We start from the raw sequence: 22,264 nt of genomic DNA, 5'->3' as shown, positions 1-22,264 counted from the left end.
AGAAGTTATAGAAACATGCATATCAGTAATAAAATAAGCATCATAAGTGAAATTATTTAACCTGAGAAATTGCGTTTAAGTAACTTACAAACTCACCGGGAATAGAAGGTTTTCCATCAAAAATTTTGCGTTGAGTCTTGCAACAGTTTTACGTCACAATGCTCCGAACAAATTTGGCACGACACCGGTTCGACACCCTGATACTTGCACCCATCACAATTCTTGTCTTGTTGGAAAGAACTGACGAGAATTTCGCCCACAGAAGAAATGAACGACGAAGTATCCGTTACCTCAACTCGGTCAACTGCGCAAGCCGCTAGTCAGCCTGGTACCTACTTCTTTTCTGCTACGTTAAGACCTTAAATAGATTTAAATTTATCACGTCGCAATGAGGGAACAGGTTTTGGCCTTAAATCTTCTCACGTAGCTTACGGTACGAAATTTTGAATTTAAAGTGCAGTGATGGACTTACAAATAGCTTTTTAATATTTACTAGCTGTTTTTAAGTTGAAATTTGTATTAGATTCAATATAGAAATATATACAACTGTTTTAGTTGAATTTTTCAGTTTCTGAGTTATCGGTATTTAGTTTTAACTTTTTCAAGTATAGTATTTCAGTTTTCATTGATAGAATTTGCTTTTTCCAAAGTTTTGATTTTGCAACACTGGCCCGTTTCCCTTTGCTAAATGTTGGTTTCCTGGGACTCTGGGAGTAAGTAAAAGCTTAAGGCCTATAGGTCATAGAGCAAGGACAACAGGAACCAACTGAGGCAATAAGGCAGGATGAACGGCTTGTGCGTAAGTGCTGTTGTAACACTTTGTGGAAAAGTTGTAATTATATTGCCTACAATGTGTGAATGTGTAATATGTTGAAATAAAGCGGGCTTCCCGCAAGGACTCACACACTTGGCAGACTATGGAAACTTTAAAAGGATAAGGCTTTATAGCCTACGGAAGTGTTGCAGTTTTTGATGAAACATTTTGGGTAGATGTTAGGCACTGGAGCCTTTTTTGTTTATTTGTTATAAATCGGCGTTAAACAATCGAATTGTATAAATATTTGGTGCATGAGGAACGGCTTAAATATGAAAAATTTTGGTGTGCACGTTGATGAGGGTGTGTACAGACTGCGAATAATATTTCGATAGGTTAGCCTAGGCTATCACGAACAGTGCTATCAAGTTTTATTGCAACTACATGAAAGAATGAATTGACCAGTCAGTTTCCAAACTTATGTAAGTTACAGTTAGCCTGATAGGCCAGACTGCCAAGTTTGGCATAGTCACACTGACTGCTGCGCTTTTCATGAGCTTCAGCGGCGCACTTTATTCGCTAATTTTGTATTTAATGGCTTGGACAGAACTTCTGTGTACTCAATTTGCAATTGATTTATAGATTGTCAGTCAAACTGTGCATATTACTGTGTAATTGCACATCGAAGTGCCCACGAAACCCCTTGTGCAACCAAATAAAAGGTTTTCACAACAAATCTGAGAAGTGAAAACATAATATATGAATGCACCTTTACAGGGTTGTAACCTAGTCATTTTTTCTGACTCGAGTCACTTTGAGTTGTGATTTGAGTCAACTTAAGTTGTGACTCAAGTCCGTTGAAATTGTGGCTTGATTCAAGATCCTTTTAACTTAAAAACTTTTCTGATGTCACACTATACTTTATTGTTTGTTCATTTTGTTGCAGCAAACACAAGTTAGATAATATCATGGCTCTACGACGTGAGCATCAGGTAGTAAGTCTTATTGGGTTAGTTGCTGTTCTGCTTCTATTGTGGCAGTTAGGTGGATTTTCACTTAAGAGAAAGGTTGAAACCGTCGTTACATCACTTCATCTGGACACTGTGAACAAATTACCAAAAGCTGTCGTTGAAGTTGATAGTTTGGCTACTTCTGCCAAAACTGACCAGAAATGTAAAATGCATAACTGTTTTAACGTGTACAAGTGTGGCAATAAAGAGGCAAACCAGATAACTGTCTATCTTTACCCGCTTGTTAATTATGTTGACGTCAACTTCGACTCTATTACGCCATCTATATCAAAAGAATTTTATGAACTTTACTCGTCCATCGCTTCCAGTCGTTATTATGTCGATGATCCAACAAAAGCTTGTATATTTCTTCCTCCAATTGATCTCCTGAATCAAAATCTTGTCACTGCAGCTGCTGTCGGCCCAATTCTCAATTCTCTTCCCCACTGGAACCACGGAATGAACAACTTGCTGTTCAACATGCTCCCAGGCAAGGCGCCAGATTACAGCACGTCGCTTGATGTTCCACACGGCAAAGCTATCGTTGCGGGTGGCGGCTTTTCCCATTGGACATACAGGAATGAGTTTGACGTAAGCATCCCAGTGTTCAGTCCACTAACACAAGCAGCAGCATTAAGTGCTCCGCCGGCTTACAGAAAATGGCTCTTAACTTCAGCTCAGGTTAACCTTCATAACGACTTCCGAGTAGAACTTGAAGCAATTGCAAGTGAAAACCGTGACTTCCTCCTGCTTGAGAAATGTCGTAATGTGCCAGAAGACGTCCCACTTAACCAGACAAGATGTTGGCGAAAAGAACAAAAACCTTATCCCCAAATATTACAAGAAAGTATTTTCTGCTTGATTCTTCCAACAGTTCGTTTAGGACAAAGTGCCCTCTCCGATGCTCTACGAACTGGTTGTATTCCGGTATTTGTGTGTGACACGTACGTTCTTCCATTCTCTGAGGTGTTAGACTGGAAGCGAGCATCTATTGTTCTGTATGAAAATGACTTACCCAAGGTGATCGACAAATTGAAGAAGATATCACCGTTTGAAATAAAACGAATGAGTGGACAGGTCAACTTTTTCTGGAGGGAATATTTCTCTTCGATGTCATCCATCGCACTCACCACCCTTCAAATAATTAACGACAGAGTTTTTCCGGAAGTGGCGAAGGGGTACACTGATTGGAATAAAGCCCCTGGGGTGAGCAGCGTGCAGTCACCTCTTTTTCTTCCCCTCATGCCTCCAGAGAGCGATGGCTTCACCGCGGTCATCCTGGCGTATGATCGTGTTGAGAGCATGTTCAAGCTAATCATGTCGCTTGACAGAGTGCCGAGTCTAAGATTAATTCTGGTGATCTGGAACAATCAACAGAAACCGTTCCCGGCACGACGAGAGTGGCCCATCATCGACCATGACTGGAAAGTGATACAGACTTCACAAAACAAACTAAGCAACAGGTTTTTTCCATATAAGGAAATAAAAACGGAAGCAGTGCTTTCCATCGACGATGACATCGTTATGCTGACGACTGACGAAATTGAATTTGGATATCAAGTCTGGAGGGAATTCCCCGACACTTTAGTGGGCTACCCCCCTCGATTGCATCTGTGGACAGAAGATAGACATCTAAGATATCAGTCGGAATGGACCAACAATATTTCCATTGTTCTTACAGGAGCTGCGTTCTATCACAATTATTTCAACTACCTGTACACGTACAAAATGCCCGGCGATATCAAGGACTGGGTGGATGAGCACATGAATTGCGAAGACATCGCCATGAACTTTGTCATCACAAATCACACGGGGAAAGCGCCGATAAAAGTCTCGCCGAGGAAGAAGTTTCTATGTTCAGAATGCATCACCGGGGGGAGTTTATCGCTGGATGAAACGCACATGGTCGAGCGGTCGACGTGCATGAACCACTTCATGGAGATGTACGGGATGCTGCCGTTGAAGGCAGTCAACTTCAGAGCAGATCCCGTTCTGTTCAAAGATGAGTTTCCCGAGAAAATGAAAAAGTTTTCGAACATTGGATCACTTTAGTAGCATGGTAACTGGATGACTCGTTGGTACTCCACTATTATGACACATTACAATGTGTTTCATGTGGTGATGTTTTATGATCTACTGTTACTGCCTTGTTTATCGCGAACATGTCAGGCTGTTGTAAGTTTCATTTTTGTGTTACCATGAATTTGTAACTGATAAGCCAAAATTACCATCCAACTAAAGGCGTAAAAATGTTGAAAAGAGTTCCATTTTTCTGTATCTGCAGCAGCTTACATATCACACTTAATTTGCTGGAAACCCTGTATTTTGTGCAGTTGTTGTTCGTAGTAGCTTATACATACAACCACAAGTTACTAGGTTTGATGGTTTTAAATTTTTTCGCACTTCAGCATACCTTTTCAATGCTTTCTATTCGCTAGTTGTTTCATTAATTTTTTATTTCCTATTTATTACCTGAAATCATGTCAAGTCATCTGATGTCCTATAAAATATATTCATTTCACACTGGTTGCAAGTATTTTATCTGCAAATGTGCTTTTGAGTTGTTCGTGCGTTTTGGTCAGAGTTTTATAAGAAATTCATACTTGGCCTGACCATACATGCAGTGTAAAGCATGGCGCCATAACACTTAGTTATAAGTTGCAAAATATGGATTATCATGAAGCAGTGCTTTTATAAATGCTCGTGACTTCCAGTTGGAAGCGTATTTTTGTGACATTCTGAACTTTTTTGCATTGACCTTTCTTCTGCCATTATATAGTGGGACTAATGCTGTGGTCAAGATAGTTAAAATATTCTGACTTGCTGTCGTCGTGACAACAAACATGACTCTTCTCTCAAAAGCTCTCAACCTGACTCAGCAATTTTCCTCCCGGATTGTGTTGTCGTCACGGCAACATAATGGAAAAATACTGAAATGTAAGTTGGTTGCATTGGATTTGTGGAGCTGAAAACTCATCTCTCATGCATTTTACTGTCTAGGTGTCTTCCGAAGTGGCAGTGGTGGCCCCCGCGTGTTCAGGATAAAAGCTCTGCAAAGCACTGGATTGAAACCTCTATTGGTAAGTTCACGTCATATTTTTACAGCAACAGTTTAGCGGAAAATGAAAAAAGCAGTTTTATTCGCGTTATGTCGTGATAGAATCGGCAAAAGTCACAAAAATTTCCTTTTTCAGTATCGGTATTTATTCATCGGTCTGGTGCCTGCCGTCCTGATAATCACGTACAGTAATTTATTTGTTGGCAACGCTGTGCTTTATGACCATGACGCCGAAGAATTTGAGCCCGAGTATTGGGAATATTACAAGGTCAGTCTCATGTTTGGCTTGCCAGTTGGCGCACTCATAAACCCTCAACGTTTTCTGCCAACAGCATCCAATCACACGATTCCTCGCTAGATATGTAATGGAAGACCCAAAGTTGAGTTACTACAAGGACATTTTCATGCTCGAAGTCGATCAGCGATGTTTCAAGCAAACGTGAGTCAAGTTCCACAATTGGGTGATGCATTTAAGCAAGTATTTCCAGGTTTTTACTTCACCCTCATGTATAAGTTCGGCAAAAATAGCGACTGACCAACATGATGTCTGTGTTGAACAGGAAGCTAATCAATCAAGTGGAAAGCTTGCAGAAGCTCGAGAAGCAGGGCATCATCGCACTGCACCAAGACCCAGCCTTGACACGATGGGAGAACGACGAAATGGAAGAATTTGTAAAGAAATACAATTTTGGAGATGAACCTTCGGAAAGCAAAAATTGATTCGTTTCTTTTTTCTTACTTGAAAATAAATCTTTATCATTGATAGTGAAATGAATTTTTATTTCCCAGGCGAGGGAAATATCTTAGTACTGTGATGACTATGTGATGATTAATACTTAGTCATAGATAGACCAACAAGTTTGGATGCTCCCCTCCCCTCCTAAGCATCATTTACAAAAAACTGATTTCATTTTTGTAAAAAGCCCTGCTTGGAACTTTCCTGTTTATTTGCTTGCTCCATGCAATGCCACAAGCTCACACATGCCACGCTCACTCTTAGCCACAAGTCATGGCCCGGTTGAAGAAAGTTAAACTGACGACCTTCAATGGCTTAGCGCTATTTTATTGCGATTTGTTCAGAATTATTTGTGTCTTTCAATGGTAGATTAGTAAGGCTGGAGACAGGGCAAAACGCTAAATAGATAAGCAACATTTACGGCCTGAAGTAATTGAATCAGACTCCAGTATGACCAAGTGCCATTGAAGCATTGATTTGAAAATACACCTACAAGTGCAAAGCAACTTCTTGCTAAGTCTTTACTGTAGTTACTAGTTGACGTGTCTTATATTTATGCAATATGAAGAGTCTTGTATCAGACAACATATAGGAAAGATAATCATCAACTCGCTTAGGTATGGCGCAGTGTCAGACGTCAACTAAGCGGCATCTGCAAATCGTTTACAAGCTCATTTTGATCCTAATAACCGGTGTGTTTCACAGCCCTAAGCCCGTCTGAGTTATGACCTCATAATTATGCCTGATAAAATGTCTTATCGATGCGGTATTAAAAAGGTTTTAAAGTTAATGAGTTTAAAGAGTTTTTAAAGAGTTAGAAACCAAAACAGTTTTGGGAACGAACATCACCGGCACAACAACAGCCAGTGAGCTTGTGACATTGCCGATAATTTCAGGTCGTTAAGTTGATATCTAAGACATATTTTCCACACAGGATCTTATTTTTCTTTATCTTAGTAAACTGTTGCAAGTCCACACAAATCCCAGATCCCAAACGCCTGTTTCCTTGGAAACAAAACACTCAACCAGTCAAAGACAAGTTGTAATATATTAGGCATAGGTATATCGTGAGGAGAAAGCACAGTTGAAGGCTACAACATACGCAGGAAATTTTAATACACAGTGTAGGGTGTAACAGTGAATCGTTTGCAGATTAAAAAGATTCTTTTTCTTCAATATAAAGCACCGTCCTGTTTTTTATACCAACCTCTTCCAGAGACAGATCCAAATCTTCCAAGAGCACCTTTGGCACTTTGTCCATGCGATAGATGTCGGACTGGGAAATGGGAAGTACTGGGTATTGCGAGTAGGAATATGCAAGCACACCGCTCAATTTTGTGTTCGGCTTAAAATGTCGTTCTACTCTGGCGCCATCTGGCAACTTGATGGCGAGCAGGAGGCGCTCTTCATTAGGTCCCGGCTCCCGTGGCACGTTAGGTCTGGGGTGCTCCTTTGTTAGGGGCTTTCCCGCTGGGGCAAAGACGGATTGGGTTTGAAAAACTTTTTTTCGTTTCTGTTTGGGTTCGACACTTTTCTCTGTTTTCCTCTTGTTAGAGGTGGGTGAAGTAGCGTCCCGTGGCAGGTGTAGCGTACTATCCAATATCATCTGCTGTGCTTGTTCCGTCAACAGTTCCATGTCATGCCCCGAGTGGTAGAGACTGGCACTGTTATCACCACCAGATGGGGTGCTTGTGCCCGATATTGATGGCAAAATCCTGTACTTGGATAGTGACGATGTTGGTCGATTGATTTCCGGCAAATTTAAAACTGGTGACCGCATTCTTTTTGCATCAACCACATCGTCGTCTTCGGCCTGACGGTTTCTGTGTCCTGCATTAAGTTTAAAGACGGCTCGTGGTTGAAGGGACAACTTAGACAACATACACACTAGAGCCGAAAGAAACGCAAAAGTTAATTTCACCTTTTGTTTGTTGATCTGGTTCATTTCTTCGGCTGGTTGTGCCGTGGTGAGCAGCGTAAGATGAAGTGATGGTACTTCTACTTGTAGCAACTCTAGTGGTTGTTGTACTTCTAAATAGCAACACATATAACATTACACCAATCACAAATTTACTGCTCCTTATAATTCAGTGAAAGAACTCAACTTGCTTAGATAAGAAAACTAGGTATTGTGCACGTGGTTTGTTTGCCAAGTTTCTGACAAAGACAGAAAAATATGTCCGTTCAAATGTGCTATAAAATAGTTACTTGTTCTCAGTTCCCGGATCTTGTCTCTGATTCTGAGTGACGCTTCTTTGGGCAGGGGATCTTGGCGCTCTTGTTTTACCTTTGGCAGATTTTGGCCGTGTAGGCTTATACATGATAACACATCACTCCTGCACACCTACCAACAGGAAACTAATATTTTATACAAAGTAAATGTTTCAGTGAAATTTCAAAGCACACTGTAACATCACAACAATGTTGAACTTTGTAAAAGAAACGATTGGCGAAGAAAGATGCAGCCACAAGATCAAAACATTCAGATTTTAGAAGTTATCACTGCATATATATATACTCACAAAAAACACCATATATTTCACTAAAATCACCATAAACAAGAATGAATTGTTAAAAGGTCATTATCACAACATCAAAAGAAATCTTTTAAGAACAAAAGGAACGTTTCATGTGTTGACCAATGCAACCGATCTTATATATTTGCACTGTTTTAAATTAAAATGTATAATTATTATTGCAGTTATTAATCATTATTAAAATTATTTATTGAATATCACTGTCATTGGTCGATCCCATGTTACAAAAATTTTCAAAATCTTGTCGTATCCGTTCCCGTAAACGGATACGCTGCATGTCAATTTGTGGACGATTTCTCTCAAACTCCAAAATCTCTTCCTTTGTCAACTCATTACTGCTCTCTTCGTCTGATTTGGCATCAGTGGAGCAGTTGCATTCCCTCTGGTTATTGAGCATGTCCAGCAGGCAGAGATGGAACTTGGAATCACAGCTGGGTATGTTAGGGGGCACCAGTAGTTTCTTGGGCTCAGAGTTGCTGAGTTCGTCATTTTGAGTCAAAGTCTGCGAATTCTCCTCAACTCCGATGTGCTTCTGCTCCTTCTTCTTCTTTTGTCTCTTCCTCCTCATTCTCTTCTTCTGCAGCTTCAGCTCTTTGTCTTTCTCGGCCTGCTCCAGCTCTTCGCAGAGCGCCTCCATCCTTCCAATCCCGATCTTCTCCTCGATGTACATCTCAAAGTTCTGGCGGATGGCTTCGATTCCAAGGTAGAGAAGCGTGAGCCAGGTCTGTTCGTACGTCAACTTCTGATGCCACACTCGATGGAGCCGCTGTTGTAGATGAAGAGCCAAGCAGGTACACACCTCCTGTTGAGCAATGTCGATTGTTTTGGCATGTCGCTCTTTACTTGTGCCGATCATCTCTGTGTCCGCCTGAGTGAGCATGTGGACTATGTAGGATCGCTCACAGCAAATGTGGATGTATTTCGACGGCTTTGTGCTCTCTGGTTCAGTGGTTTTCATCTTGGGGGTGTTGCAACTTCTCAAACCTTCGTAAATTGCCGGGCAAAATCCCATTTCTGTCTTGCATTCCACTTCCCCAGTCAGGATATGAAACGCCTTTTGTACCTTGGACTTGCAATCTATGCAGAATCTGTGCTTTTCTAAGTATTGATCCATGGTTCGGAGGATGTCATCGCATTGCAACGTCGTGACCTCTTCATGGCATTCAGGGCACATTCTGTCCCACACATCCATTATAGAACAATGACACCAGCGAGGAAGGGTTGGTTTGTTCTCATTTGGTTTCTGCATCTTGAGAGAGTGGAAAATGCATCGCTTGTTCTTTTTACTGTTCATCAAAGTTTCAAGAAGCTCATACAGTTTCGGCCGCACACAATAAAAAAGATGAAACAGTTTCTTGGGATTGTCAATGAAGCTTTGAGAGATGGTCATGATGCCTGAAGCACTCACAGATATCGATTCATAGACGGCGTTGTGTAAAGTCTGGACCTGCTGGAACAAATGCTCCACACTTCTCCGACAACCAACACAGCCAATTAACTGAGGTAACGAGAGGAAGAGATCCTTATCCTGGATGGCACAAGCTTCCTCAAGCTCTTCTCTATCCAGGGAGTGATACTTCTTAGCAAAAGCGTCATAGTCAGTCTTCGGTTTATCAATAAGAAAACTCTTCTTGGAAACGTGATCTTCGAATTGCATGACCATGACGAGAGAGTCATCAATGTACAGTGGCATTTGTAAGGGCTTAAGCTTCGGGTAGTGGTTCTCATGGATGACTCCAACCAAGCAAGCTTTCTCAAATCCAATTGCATCAACTTCTGCTTGTGCCATTGTTATATAAGCTGTCTTAACTTAATCTAAATGGCTGTTAATAATAACCAACCTAAAAAGTTAAAAGAAACTTTACACTGTGATGCTTGTACACTGTATTGTGATACTTTGACATCAAAAAGTATAAATACATCAGAAAGAAATTGTTTACTTCAACAAAAACAACATCAACAAAAAGCTTTATAAATCAACACGAAAGTGGACAAAGCTCAAAACGCAACTGTTTTCAAGGATGAGCAGTTCGGCTCATGTATTATGTATAATAGATTGAAATTCTTCAATTAAATACCAGTACTAAATATTGCTTTTAACTGTTTGAGTTTAATACAGTGACAGAATTCAGCCAGTTAGTGTAAACCAGATACTCAAATGAGCAAACCAGTTGTTAAAATGGTGCTAATAACCTAAATAAGCAGTAAAAGAACATAAAAATAAAATTGTTCATCCAATAAATACAGGATGTATAGACAAGCTCGGTAACTGGTGCTCGGAAGAATAAATAAGGAATCATCGCCGAGTTTAAGTCGCGCAAAGATTTCTTCATTATGCTTTTCAAGGCCAATGAGTTTCTATAGTGCCAAGTAAAATTTCCAAAATTTGCAACTTTAAAATTAAAAATGCAAAAGGTGATCACAAATTACTATTAAACAAAACTGTTAAACGATTTAAATATCATACATCATATATAGTGAAGCGAAATGACAAATAATTTAAGATAACAAATATGGAAAATAAGCATAAAACATTTTTATAGCACTAATCTAAAAACTTAGTGCAATTTACTGTCTAGGTTACACCACACACTAACAATAACGTTGAACTATTTTACAAACAATAACATATCACGGTATACAATTTGTTGAACATGTACAGACATTTTGACATTGGAAAAAGAACCAACTCACGTAAACCCTGAATGCAGGCAATTTACAAAACAAACTAAGATCCCTGTATGGACATGGAAGGCTTGCATTTTAGCACCTGGAGATTGATGCTAAACTGTCTACGGTTTAGGCCACGCAACTATTAAAACTCTAAATATTTCCCACCGCAATTTATTCGTATTTTAATAAATGGAGCCGTTTGGCCGTTGTCTTCACCAGGTGCTTATACATTTCACTGTCAAGTTAACTGAGGCGGGGTCTTAACCAGAAACAGCGGTTTCTGCAGCCTGCTGTTTGCCAATAGCGCCCTGCTATTGGTTGCTGCTCAATGATTGACAGGCTGCTGTTGGTGACGTGACACCAAGGCTGCTGAACGTGGCGTAACCGACAGCTGCCTCCCATTGTTCGAGTAGTAGTACTCTGCTACTCTTATTAAAAAAAAGTGCACAAAAGAATTTATTACATTCATATAAGTACTAAAAGTGTAATTTATATTAACAAAGTAGCCTACGGATATTGCAGCACACATTGATTGCTGATAGTATCTTTATTTTGTAGTATTTTTTATTTTTGCCCCTTAACTGTAGGACATGTGCAGATACGGACGGTAGGCCCAACTGGAAAGTAGCCTGTGGCAGTTATTGACAACAAATCGTTCGTGCACTGAAGCCTTAATTCTTTGTTTGTTTATTATAACTTGCACCAGCTTTTCTTTTTTATTTGTTGTAAATCGGCGTTCACTTTCATGAATCTCGTACGTACTTACGGGCATGTGTATCTATTCCTAAAATGATTTGGAATAAAATTCTTGAAGGTTTAGCATCAACTCTGGAACCTTTTATTTTTGCTCCAAAACTCTGCAATATAAGCGATCAACCCGTCAGTGGCTGACAAACGCAGCAAAATTAAATAAAAGTGATTCATTGGGTTAAAGTTTGCAAGTCTCTGGTTTGTTTAGTGCTTTTGGTTTTGTCGCACTGCGTTGTGTTGAAATGTAACAAGTTTTTTGCGGTTTTCCAATGAAACAATTAACACTTTTTAACTTTTACGAATTGCATGACACTGAAAAGGAGCATCCCCGTTAATGCCTTATATATTGTAAGGCATTAACTGTCATATTTTATAAGTTATAAAATAAAACAGTTAATAAATTTAAATTTGCAAATGTGCTCGTATTTTGCTAGGTCATATTTGTAATGAAAGTGGTATATTGGTACCTTTGCCTGAAAGGTTTACCCACTTACACTACAAAGTCTGTTTCCTTGTGTATATCTTAACAGTGAACTTTGATAGACTTCAGCAGTAATGACACAGGAATGACTACTGTATAATCTGATTATATTTGAAGCTTCTTTGAACGAATACATCAAGATAGAACATTATAACAGCAACAGCACAGAGACATGTTGCGGCGTTGAACGTACGACTGAAAAGAGACTGAGTAAAACAAAATGCACGGACAAGGGAACAATCGATTACGTCACGCAGTGTTATGCTTCACTGATTCCATAGATGAGAATTCTATGCAGTACACAATTTTATATTACATTAATTGATATATTTATCACATAACCTCCCCCCAGAAAATCGCGTTAAAATGTAATTTTAAAGCAATTTTCTAATCATGATAGAAACAATTCTCGATAAGCAATAATTAAAACAATAGTGTTGATAACAAAAGTCAATATAACACGTTAAATGTAGATCACATAACAATAAACGTTGAAACATAGTTACAATACAATTCATATTGGCAATACATTCGCAAAAAGGTGGTAATATGTTGTCCTTAAGTCAGAAAGCAAAATTGGTGTACAAAACAAAACAATGTCACGACTTTAAATAGAAAACAGAACACAGGATGTCATTTGACACACAATGCATTAGCTTCTATGAGCATATTCGCAAAATTAGGAAATCGTCAGCAAATTTTTCATCTCACGTTTCTTCACGCCGTTTCCGTAAACAACGTATGGTATGAAATTTTTGTATGCTCACGCGTTCTGATCAACATAAGAGAAATTTGCACTAGGCATTTTCAAACATAAGACCATTCAATCATATTACAGCGTCTGGTTTTCCCAGTGTAGCTGCGTGAATATTTCACTTGGAAATACGCGTTTTGCAAAACATATATATAAAATTAGTCAAATACGTTTTGTAATTGACATTCAACATAGTGTATCGGTGTTAGCCTTGGGCATTTGTTTAACCTTCGAAAACAACCGCTATGTTTTAAAGCATAACAAAATAACACAAAGAAAAATTTCTCTCCGGCATGGTTGAACCGTTAGAGAGTGTGGCAATTAAGCCACCATCAATTAAGGTAAACTACACAATAGCGCTATAATATATACTACATAGAGAAAAAAAACAAACAAAAATCATTACTGAATGTCCAAATACCGACAAAGTGTTTTCACTGGAGTGCTTTGTTCGTCGGTCATTCTTGCATTCGAAGTTGGTCGAAGTCCAGGCGATTCTTCGTCACCGTCGTTGTAGTTGATTTGTTCGAATATCATATTGTCGAGATGTCTGTCGGCTAGATCCAATGAGTGTTGTATGGGTTGTGGATGAGACATATCTTCTAGTCTGAGATCACTAGACTTCTCTCAACCTCAAATTTAATTGTTCATAGGTTGTTCCCCAAAGAAAAGCGTAGTTCTCAGCGATTTCGGCTCCACCACACTTGTAATGGAAATGTCTTTTTTTTATCGTCAATTCGTCCTCACTCGGCTGCATCAGTTTGTAATGAAAGAGCGGTGTATTGTACCTTAAACTGTAAGGTTTACCCACTTACACTACAAAGTCTGTTTCCTTGTGTATATCTTAACAGTGAACTTTGATAGACTTCAGCAGTAATGACACAGGAATGACTACTGTATAATCTGATTATATTTGAAGCTTCTTTGAACGAATACATCAAGATAGAACATTATAACAGCAACAGCACAGAGACATGTTGCGGCGTTGAACGTACGACTGAAAAGAGACTGAGTAAAACAAAATGCACGGACAAGGGAACAATCGATTACGTCACGCAGTGTTATGCTTCACTGATTCCATAGATGAGAATTCTATGCAGTACACAATTTTATATTACATTAATTGATATATTTATCACATATTCTTGTTACATGGGGTGCTTTTAATCAAGAATTTGAGCAGCCATAAACATTAAATCAGTGTTTCTCAAACTTTTTGCGATCGCGTACCACTCGTTCGTTTTTTTTGCTACACTGCGTACCACCTGGCTCCTGAATGACTTATTTTACTCAAATGTACCGGTATTAATTAGTTATTACCGTTATTACTATACCATAACACCAATGAATAGCAAGAAAACACAATTTAATTTGATAGAAGCAACTGTTTCTTCTGCACAAGCTTGTCTATCCGGGGCAACACATTACTCACAGCACATCGAAAATCATGTTCAGCGGTACGCGGTACCACTTAAAAAGCTCTCGCGTACCACTAGTGGTACGCGTACCACAGTTTGAGAACCACTGCATTAAATAAATAGGATGTCTATAGGTACAACAGTTTAGATTGGATATCTCATAAGAGCATAAAATATGCGAAAGATGTTTAGTGTTCAGGGTATCAGTTGACTTCATCACTTACATGTAGGCTTATACAAACTCACTTTCATTCTGTTACACTGTCTAACTATGGGATTCCACTATCAAGAAGCAGGCCGGTATCCTATGTCAACAATCCAACCGAAATGAATAAAGTCAGTTTGGTAGTCAAACCTGACAGGGAGATCTTTTCCTCTATGGAAAGTTTGTATGACTCGCCGAAGAGCGAGGAGCAAATATGATTAAACCACTGGATTTAATATCAGCTTTGGTCGGTGTGGTGTCAGGAAATGTCGCAAGAAACACAAAAAACAATTAATACAAAGATAAGCCAGCAAATGGAGTGAAACTCTCTTTAGTTTCATCTCTTAACTGTTGTACAGTTACAGTGGCAGTGAAATGTATAAACACCTGGTGAAGACAACGGCCAAACGGCTCCATTTATTAAAATAGGAATAAATTGCGGTGGGAAATAATTAGAGTTTTAATAGTTGCGTGGCCTAAACCATAGACAGCTTAGCATCAATCTCCAGGTGCTAAAATTCAAGCCTTCCATGTCCATACAGGGATCTTAGTTTGTTTTGTAAATTGCCTGCATTCAGGGTTTATGTGAGTTGGTTCTTTTCCAATGTCAGAATGTCTGCACATGTTCAGTAAATTGTATACCGTGATATGTTATTGTTTGTAAAATAGTTCAACGTTATTGTTAGTGTGTGGTGTAACCTACACAGTAAATTGCACTAAGTTCTTAGATTAGTGTTATAAAAATGTTTTATGCTTATTTTCCATATTTGTTATCTTAAATTATTTGTCATTACGCTTCACAATATATGATATTTAAATCGTTTAACAGTTTTGTTTAATAGTAATTTGTAATCACCTTTTGCATTTTTAATTTAAAAGTTGCTAATTTCGGAAATTTTACTTGGCACTATAGAAACTCATTGGCTTTGAAAAGCATAATGAAGAAATCTTTGCGCGACTTAAACTCGGCGATGATTCCTTATTATTCTTCCGAGCACCAGTTACCGAGCTTGTCTATACATCCTGTATTTATTGGATGAACAATTTTATTTTTATGTTCTTTTACTGCTTATTTAGGTTATTAGCACCATTTTAACAACTGGTTTGCTCATTTGAGTATCTGATTTACACTAACTAGCTGAATTCTGTCACTGTATTAAACTCAAACAGTTAAAAGCAATATTTAGTACTGGTATTTAATTGAAGAATTTCAATCTATTATACATAATACATGAGCCGAACTGCTCATCTTTGAAACGAGACGTTTTGAGCTTTGTCGACTTTCGTGTTGATTTTGAAAGGTTTTTGTTGATGTTGTTTTTGATGAAGTAAACCACTTTTTTTTGATGTATTTATACTTTTTGATGTCAAAGTATCCTAATAAGGTGTACAAGCATCACAGTGTAAAGTTTCTTTTAACTTTTTAGATTGGTTATTATTACATAACAATATATAACAATGGCACAAGGAGATATTGGTGCAATTGGATTTGACAAAGCTCGCTTGGTTGGAGTCATCCATGAGAACCACTACCCGAAGCTCAAGCCATTACAAATGCCACTGTACATTGATGACTCTCTCGTCATGGTCATGCAATTCGAAGATCACGTTTCCAAGAAGAGTTTTCTTATTGATAAGCCAGAGACTGACTACGATGATTTTGCTAAGAAGTATCACTCCCTGGATAGAGAAGAGCTTGAGGAAGCTTGTGCCATCCAGGATAAGGATCTCTTCCTCTCGTTACCTCAGTTAATTGGCTGTGTTGGTTGTCGGAGAAGTGTGGAGCATTTGTTCCAGCAGGTCCAGACTTTACACAACGCCGTCTATGAATCGATATCTGTGAGTGCTTCAGGAATCATGACCATCTCTCAGAGCTTCATTGAAAATCCCAAGAAACTGTTTCATCTTTTTTATTGTGTGCGGCCGAAACTGTATGAGCTTCTTGAAACTTTGATGAACAGTAAAAAGAACAAGCGATGCATTTTCCACTCTCTCAAGATGCAGAAACCGAACGAAACACCGAATGAGAACAAACCAACCCTTCCTCGCTGGTGTCATTGTTCTATAATGGATGTGTGGGACAGAATGTGCCGGGAATGTCATGAAGAGGTCGCGATGTTGCAATGCGATGGCATCATCCGAACCATGGATCAATACTTAAAAAAGCATAGATTCTGCATAGATTGCAAGTCCAAGGTACAAAGAGCGTTTCATATCCTGACTGGGGAAGTGGAATGCAAGACAGAAATGGGATTTTGCTCGGCAATTTACGAAGGTTTGAGAAGTTGCAACACACCCAAGATGAAAACCACTGAACCAGAGAGCACAAAGCCTTCGAAGCACATCCACATTTGCTGTGAGCGATCCTACATAGTCCACATGCTCACTCAGGCGGACACAGAGATGATTGGCACAAGAAAAGAGCGACATGCCAAAACAATCGACATTGCTCAAGAGGAGGTGTGTACCTGCTTGGCTCTTCATCTCTATCAGCGGCTCCATCGAGTGTGGCATCAGAAGTTGACGTACGAACAGACCTGGCTCACGCTTCTATATCTTGGAATCGAAGCCATCCGCCAGAACTTTGAGATGTACATCGAGGAGAAGATCGGGATTGGAAGGATGGAGGCGCTCTGCGAAGAGCTGGAGCAGGCCGAGAAAGACAAAGAGCTGAAGCTGCAGAAGAAGAGAATGAGGAGGAAGAGACAAAAGAAGAAGAAGGAGCAGAAGCACATCGGAGTTGAGGAGAATTCGCAGACTTTGACTCAAAATGACGAACTCAGCAACTCTGAGCCCAAGAAACTACTGGTGCCCCCGAACATACCCAGCTGTGATTCCAAGTTCCATCTCTGCCTGCTGGACATGCTCAATAACCAGAGGGAATGCGACTGCTCCACTGATGCCAAATCAGATGAAGAGAGCAGTAATGAGTTGACAAAGGAAGAGATTTTGGAGTTTGAGAGAAATCGTTCACAAATTGACATGCAGCGTATCCGTTTACGGGAACGGATACGACAAGATTTTGAAAATTTTTGTAACACGGGATCGACCAATGGCAGTGATATTCAATAAATAAGTTTAATAACGAATAATAATTATACATTTTGATTTAAAACAGTGCAAATATATAAGATCGGTTGCATTGGTCAACACATGAAACGTTCCTTTTGTTCTTAAAAGATTTCTTTTGATGTTGTGATAATGACCTTTTAACAATTCATTCTTGTTTATGGTGATTTTAGTGAAATATATGCAGACAGTGATAGTTTCTAAAATCTGAATGTTTTGATCTTGTGACTGCATCTTTCTTCGCCAATCGTTTCTTTTACAAAGTTCAACATCGTTGTGATGTTACAGTGTGCTTTGAAATTTCACTGAAACATTTGCTTTGTATAAAATATTAGTTTCCTGTTGGTAGGTGTCCAGGAGTGATGTGTTGTCATGTATAAGCCTACAAGGCCAAAATCTGCCAAAGGTAAAATAAGAGCTCCAAGATCCCCTGCCCAAAGAAGCGTCACTCAGAATCAGAGACAAGATCCGGGAACTGAGAACAAGTAACTATTTTATAGCACATTTGAACGGACATATTTTTCTGTCTTTGTCAGAAACTTGGCAAACAAAGCACGTGCACAATACCTAGTTTTCTTATCTAAGCAAGTTGAGTTCTTTCACTGAATTATAAGGTGCAGTAAATTTGTGATTGGTGTAATGTTATCCAATTACCAGCGTATAACGTGCAACAACAAAGTTCAGACAACCAACACGAAACTTGTTATTGGCCTAAAATCAATAGTGTGACGAAACACGTTCAGATAAGAAGGTCACACCACATGCAGTGAGCTTATTTTTAGCATATGGTTAGATGAAAAATAGGTCAACAACAGGACATCAAAGACGATAATTTATTTTTTGTTTGTTTCTTATAATGAGCTGTGCGCATTTTTTTAAGACAATTTTGTGTGCGTCCGATTTAGGACGTTTACCATATATAGGCTTACCATACGTCCCGTTTTAGCCGGGACAGTCCCGCTTTTAAAGGCTTTGTCCCGGGGTCCCAGTCAGTCAACCGAAAGTCCCGCTTTGGCATTTACTCAGCCATCATTGCCCCACACTACACGAATATTAGCATGTTGTGATTGGTCTGTTTAGCTAACTTGCTGAAGAGTGATGCGTGTTCTTGTTTCATTGTATTAAATGTGAAAGTATTCGTTACGTCATTGTAGCTGGTAATTAATCCAGTAGTGAGTTGATTGTTAGCGCATTCGCTTGTTCAGTAATAGTAGGCTAGGAGGAGGAGATGATCTTTTTGCAGTTACGTTATTGAAAGAACTTATTTCGTATACGGTACCGGTACTTGTTTGCATTTCCTTCTGCAAAAACCATTTGAATGTGAAAGCCCTTATCACCTGCAAAATTAAAACTGACTTTTCCTGCTGTGATTTTTATGAGAAAATGAAGTCGAATATAGACTTCTGGAAGAAAGTATTGTCTACAGAAAAGTATGATTGGACGATTATCTAAATTTACAAATGCTTGAACATTGTTTTGTTTCCTAGTAAAATCCATTATTTTAGCTTTTCTTGGTGTCTTACTACTTCAGTTGTCCCTGACGATAGGAATCCAAAATAGTCTCATAGGCCTACTTCTAGTAAAATATGAACCACATTTATCTGATAGGGCTCGGTTGTTCTGAAGTGTCCCGGTTTTCAATCACAAAAATATGGTAAGCCTAACCATATATCTGATGTGGTATCTCAGGTAAAATCCACATTATTGGCTATTGTGACATTAAAAGTTGTCATTTTATACACTGACAACTGCATTGTTTTAAATGGTAACAGGCTTTTTTCAAAACGTTGTACAGCATTTTTTATTCAACTTTCAAAATTGAAATACTTTTTCTGATATTTGCTAAAATATAAATTATTACCAAGTAATGATCAAGTGAATGTCATCAAATGAGTTCATGATATAGTTACGTACAAAGTAATGAAAAAGGACTTCCGGTTAATTTAATATCCGTAGCAATAGAAATTTTTAGATGGACGGTGAACTTGTGAAATGTGTATTCCAGCAGAAATGTGTGCATGGTAATTGTTCACTTTAGTTAAGTAAATTTGCTTTTACTGGACTTCTTGAAGTTGTTACTTTTATTTATACCTGTTAACTTTCTGAGATTGCACTGCATGGTGAGCGACGCAGGAAGGGGATGCTCTATCCATACAAAGGAATGCTTTATGAATGGAATGAAACCAAATTATTCGTGATTCCATTTCTAAAACACTAGATCATTTTTTCGACACTATCGAAAAACAACACCTGAGTGGAGATAATCCTGCAGAAAGCATAACGAACAAAAGGACTTTATGAATTGCGGCCCTCTTGCATTAATGGTAAAGTTTCGAAACACTGTTTTAGTTTTCTATAATCCAGTTTAGATCCAGAAAATTTTTAAACCATTAAATTTTTGTAGGAAGCAGAACGTTTTTTGTGCCCCAATTTGTTTGAAGACACAAATTTCAAATATGATTCAACATCGTGTAATTTGTACAGACAGAATTTTGGCAATTTCTTGCACAATATGACAGGTGAGCATTATTTCAAATACAAACAGCAGGGTTTAACAACAGGGTTTAATGGTGCTATTGCAGTGCTTTTCTCCTATTTTACATAGAATTGGAAATCGTTGTACACAGTGTCGACCATTTCGACAAATGCTAATGTACTTAAATTGGTGAATATGAATGATTGCAATAATGGAACATTCGTGTAATGTAGCTATACCTGTGCTGAATTATAACAATAATATGGAAAGAATGGTTATTGCTTAATGCGACATGTTTCAATTGCATTATTAAATGAAAGTCGTTTGGAAAATTACTGTCTAATGAGTCATGATGCAAAACCACCAAAATCATTTCATGGAGACACAATAAATTGGGTATGATTCCTATGAAGTATAACAGAAATTACATATTTCTTCACTTTTCTTTATTGCTGTATTAGAATGAAAAAGCTAGGCAGGCTAATTTGCTTACATACTTTGTTACAATTTTTTTTGGAAATAGTCTTGATTTATTAACTGTCAGCATTGTTTTGAAATTGTAAGTATGTTGTAGTAAGTAAGAAATTGTAAGTAGACCACGTGTTTCTTTGCCATGGGTCTTCTGTGAGTAATCCTTCTGGTACTCAATACTTTTATGAAAAACAAAACGTCAAGGAGTTTGTTTAATACATTTGCTATCGCAACACTTTACCTGGTGGTGCATTCTTTCTTGAACAAGTTGTGTAATGTGACAGTGATAATAATCCACTAAGCTATTAAAAGTGTGAAATTCAATTAATTAATTAATCATGTCATGCAAATTGTTAGAGCGATCAATTTTGCTACGAACATTAATTACTGCAAAAGGTTACAGTGCTTGCATTTCCAGGTTTTTGAGGGTAAATACATTGAGAGATGTGATTGCAAAAAAGTAATCCTATGTACTGTTTTCTTTGGTGTCCTGTGAAGAATGTAAGAGGTGGTGCCATGAGATTTGTCTGAAAGGTTGCTGTCTGAAGACCACATTTACATGTCAGCATCACTGATAGAAAAGTTGATTCATATGCACGCTTCGTTGATTGTATTATGTTTCGCAATCACTTTCAATGAACACCATCTACAGAAACCTAAGATAACAGTTTATAAAGGAGGCAAATAAAATATAACGTTCAAATATTTCTCATGTATTGGAGAAAAAACTGCTTAAATACCAATCATGCTGGTAAATAAGATGTACAGTAGGCTCAATATTGTACCGAACAGAAAAATGCTTTAAATTGAGATTGTACAATTGATAATTAATTGTTTCATTGGAAAACCGCAAACAAACTTGTTACATTTCAACACAACGCAGTGCGACAAAACCAGAAGCACTAAACAAACCAGAAACTTGCAAACTTTAACCTAATGAATCACTTTTATTTAATTTTGCTTCGTTTATCAGCTACTGACGGGTTGATCGCGTATATTGCCGGGTTTTGGAGCAAAAATAAAAGGTTCCAGAGTTGATGCTAAACCTTCAAAAATTTTATTCCAAATCATTTTAAGAATAGATACACATGCCCGTAAGTACGTACGAGATTCATCAAAGGTAACCCCGATTTACAATAAATAAAAAAGAAAAGCTGGTGAAAGTTATAATAAACAAACAAAGAATTAGGGCTTCATTGCACGCACGATTTGTTGTCAATAACTGTCACAGGCTACTTTCCAGTTGGGCTTACCGTCGTACCTGCACATGTGCTACAGTCAAGGGGCAAAAATGAACAATACTACAAAATAAAGATACTATCAGCAAATCAATGTGTGCTGCAATATTCGTAGGCTACTTTGTTAATACAAATTACACTTTGAGTACTTAAATGAATAGAATCAATCCTTTTGTGCACTTTTTTTCTAATAAGAGTAGCAGAGTACTACTACTCGAACAATGGGAAGCAGCTGTCGGTTACGCCACGTTCAGCAGCCTTGGTGTCACGTCACCAACAGCAGCCTGTCAATCATTGAGCAGCAACCAATAGCAGGGCGCCTTTGGAAAACAGCAGGCTGCAGCAACTGCTCTTTCGGTTAACACCCCGCCTCATTTAACTTGGCAGTGGCAGTGGCATTGATAAGCACCTGGTGAAGTCAACGGCCAAACGGTTGTTTCAGCATGGAAATTAATGAAGGCCATATTAGCATCAATGTCAGAATACGGGTTGGTGATTAACGGTTTGCTCCGCCCTAGACCAAGACAGGAACAGTGCATCATGCTGCCTGCTTGCTTTTCATTTTGCGTTGACATTGTGACGATTACGTCACGAGTCACGAGTTGTTTTGAGATGTTTGGAACTTAATTTTGGA

General features: G+C 38.5%; 6 protein-coding genes across 6 annotated transcripts in view; 3 read left to right on the top strand and 3 right to left on the bottom strand.

The window, feature by feature from the left end:
* The window catches only part of LOC143449894 (dehydrogenase/reductase SDR family member 1-like), a 77,241-nt gene that overhangs the window by 18,498 nt on the left and 36,479 nt on the right, over positions 1-22,264 (bottom strand). The gene's annotated exons all lie outside the window — the stretch shown is intronic.
* Positions 1,671-4,543, top strand: LOC143449824 (exostosin-2-like). The gene has a single exon (XM_076950150.1). It carries the CDS (start codon positions 1,723-1,725, stop codon positions 3,814-3,816), a length of 2,094 nt encoding a protein of 697 aa, XP_076806265.1. The 5' UTR covers positions 1,671-1,722; the 3' UTR covers positions 3,817-4,543.
* LOC143449825 (NADH dehydrogenase [ubiquinone] 1 beta subcomplex subunit 5, mitochondrial-like) lies at positions 4,452-5,585 on the top strand. Its single transcript, XM_076950151.1, has 5 exons — positions 4,452-4,701; positions 4,765-4,844; positions 4,959-5,090; positions 5,155-5,261; positions 5,383-5,585. The coding sequence occupies exons 1-5, from the start codon at positions 4,608-4,610 to the stop codon at positions 5,540-5,542; spliced, it is 573 nt and encodes a 190-aa protein (XP_076806266.1). The 5' UTR covers positions 4,452-4,607; the 3' UTR covers positions 5,543-5,585.
* LOC143449758 (UBX domain-containing protein 10-like) lies at positions 6,588-7,904 on the bottom strand. Its single transcript, XM_076950074.1, has 3 exons — positions 7,767-7,904; positions 7,480-7,589; positions 6,588-7,388 (listed from the first exon to the last, which is right to left on the bottom strand). The coding sequence occupies exons 1-3, from the start codon at positions 7,877-7,879 to the stop codon at positions 6,712-6,714; spliced, it is 900 nt and encodes a 299-aa protein (XP_076806189.1). The 5' UTR covers positions 7,880-7,904; the 3' UTR covers positions 6,588-6,711.
* Positions 7,903-11,018, bottom strand: LOC143449757 (gametogenetin-binding protein 2-like). The gene has a single exon (XM_076950073.1). The coding sequence runs from the start codon at positions 9,882-9,884 to the stop codon at positions 8,283-8,285; it is 1,602 nt and encodes a 533-aa protein (XP_076806188.1). The 5' UTR covers positions 9,885-11,018; the 3' UTR covers positions 7,903-8,282.
* On the top strand, positions 14,350-18,137 carry LOC143448303 (gametogenetin-binding protein 2-like). Its single transcript, XM_076947978.1, has one exon. The coding sequence runs from the start codon at positions 15,835-15,837 to the stop codon at positions 17,446-17,448; it is 1,614 nt and encodes a 537-aa protein (XP_076804093.1). The 5' UTR covers positions 14,350-15,834; the 3' UTR covers positions 17,449-18,137.

Source organism: Clavelina lepadiformis, chromosome 3, assembly GCF_947623445.1.
Source record: "Clavelina lepadiformis chromosome 3, kaClaLepa1.1, whole genome shotgun sequence".
NCBI classification, from domain to species: Eukaryota; Metazoa; Chordata; class Ascidiacea; order Aplousobranchia; family Clavelinidae; genus Clavelina; species Clavelina lepadiformis.
The sequence above is the reverse complement of the archived record's forward strand: the minus strand, read 5'-3'. Positions and strand labels throughout refer to the sequence as shown.

Excerpts from the sequence above, each read along its gene's own strand:
- LOC143449825 (XM_076950151.1), top strand. The coding sequence starts at position 4,608 with ATGACTCTTCTCTCAAAAGCTCTCAACCTGACTCAGCAATTTTCCTCC. Across the intron at positions 4,702-4,764 it reads TAATGGAAAAATACTGAAAT|GTGTCTTCCGAAGTGGCAGT; the intron begins GTAAGTTGGTTG and ends TTTACTGTCTAG. Across the intron at positions 4,845-4,958 it reads CTGGATTGAAACCTCTATTG|TATCGGTATTTATTCATCGG; the intron begins GTAAGTTCACGT and ends TTCCTTTTTCAG.
- LOC143449824 (XM_076950150.1), top strand. The coding sequence starts at position 1,723 with ATGGCTCTACGACGTGAGCATCAGGTAGTAAGTCTTATTGGGTTAGTT.
- LOC143449758 (XM_076950074.1), bottom strand. The coding sequence starts at position 7,879 with ATGTATAAGCCTACACGGCCAAAATCTGCCAAAGGTAAAACAAGAGCG. Across the intron at positions 7,590-7,766 it reads GATCCGGGAACTGAGAACAA|AAGTACAACAACCACTAGAG; the intron begins GTAACTATTTTA and ends GTTGCTATTTAG. Across the intron at positions 7,389-7,479 it reads ACCAGATCAACAAACAAAAG|GACACAGAAACCGTCAGGCC; the intron begins GTGAAATTAACT and ends AACTTAATGCAG.
- LOC143449757 (XM_076950073.1), bottom strand. The coding sequence starts at position 9,884 with ATGGCACAAGCAGAAGTTGATGCAATTGGATTTGAGAAAGCTTGCTTG.
- LOC143448303 (XM_076947978.1), top strand. The coding sequence starts at position 15,835 with ATGGCACAAGGAGATATTGGTGCAATTGGATTTGACAAAGCTCGCTTG.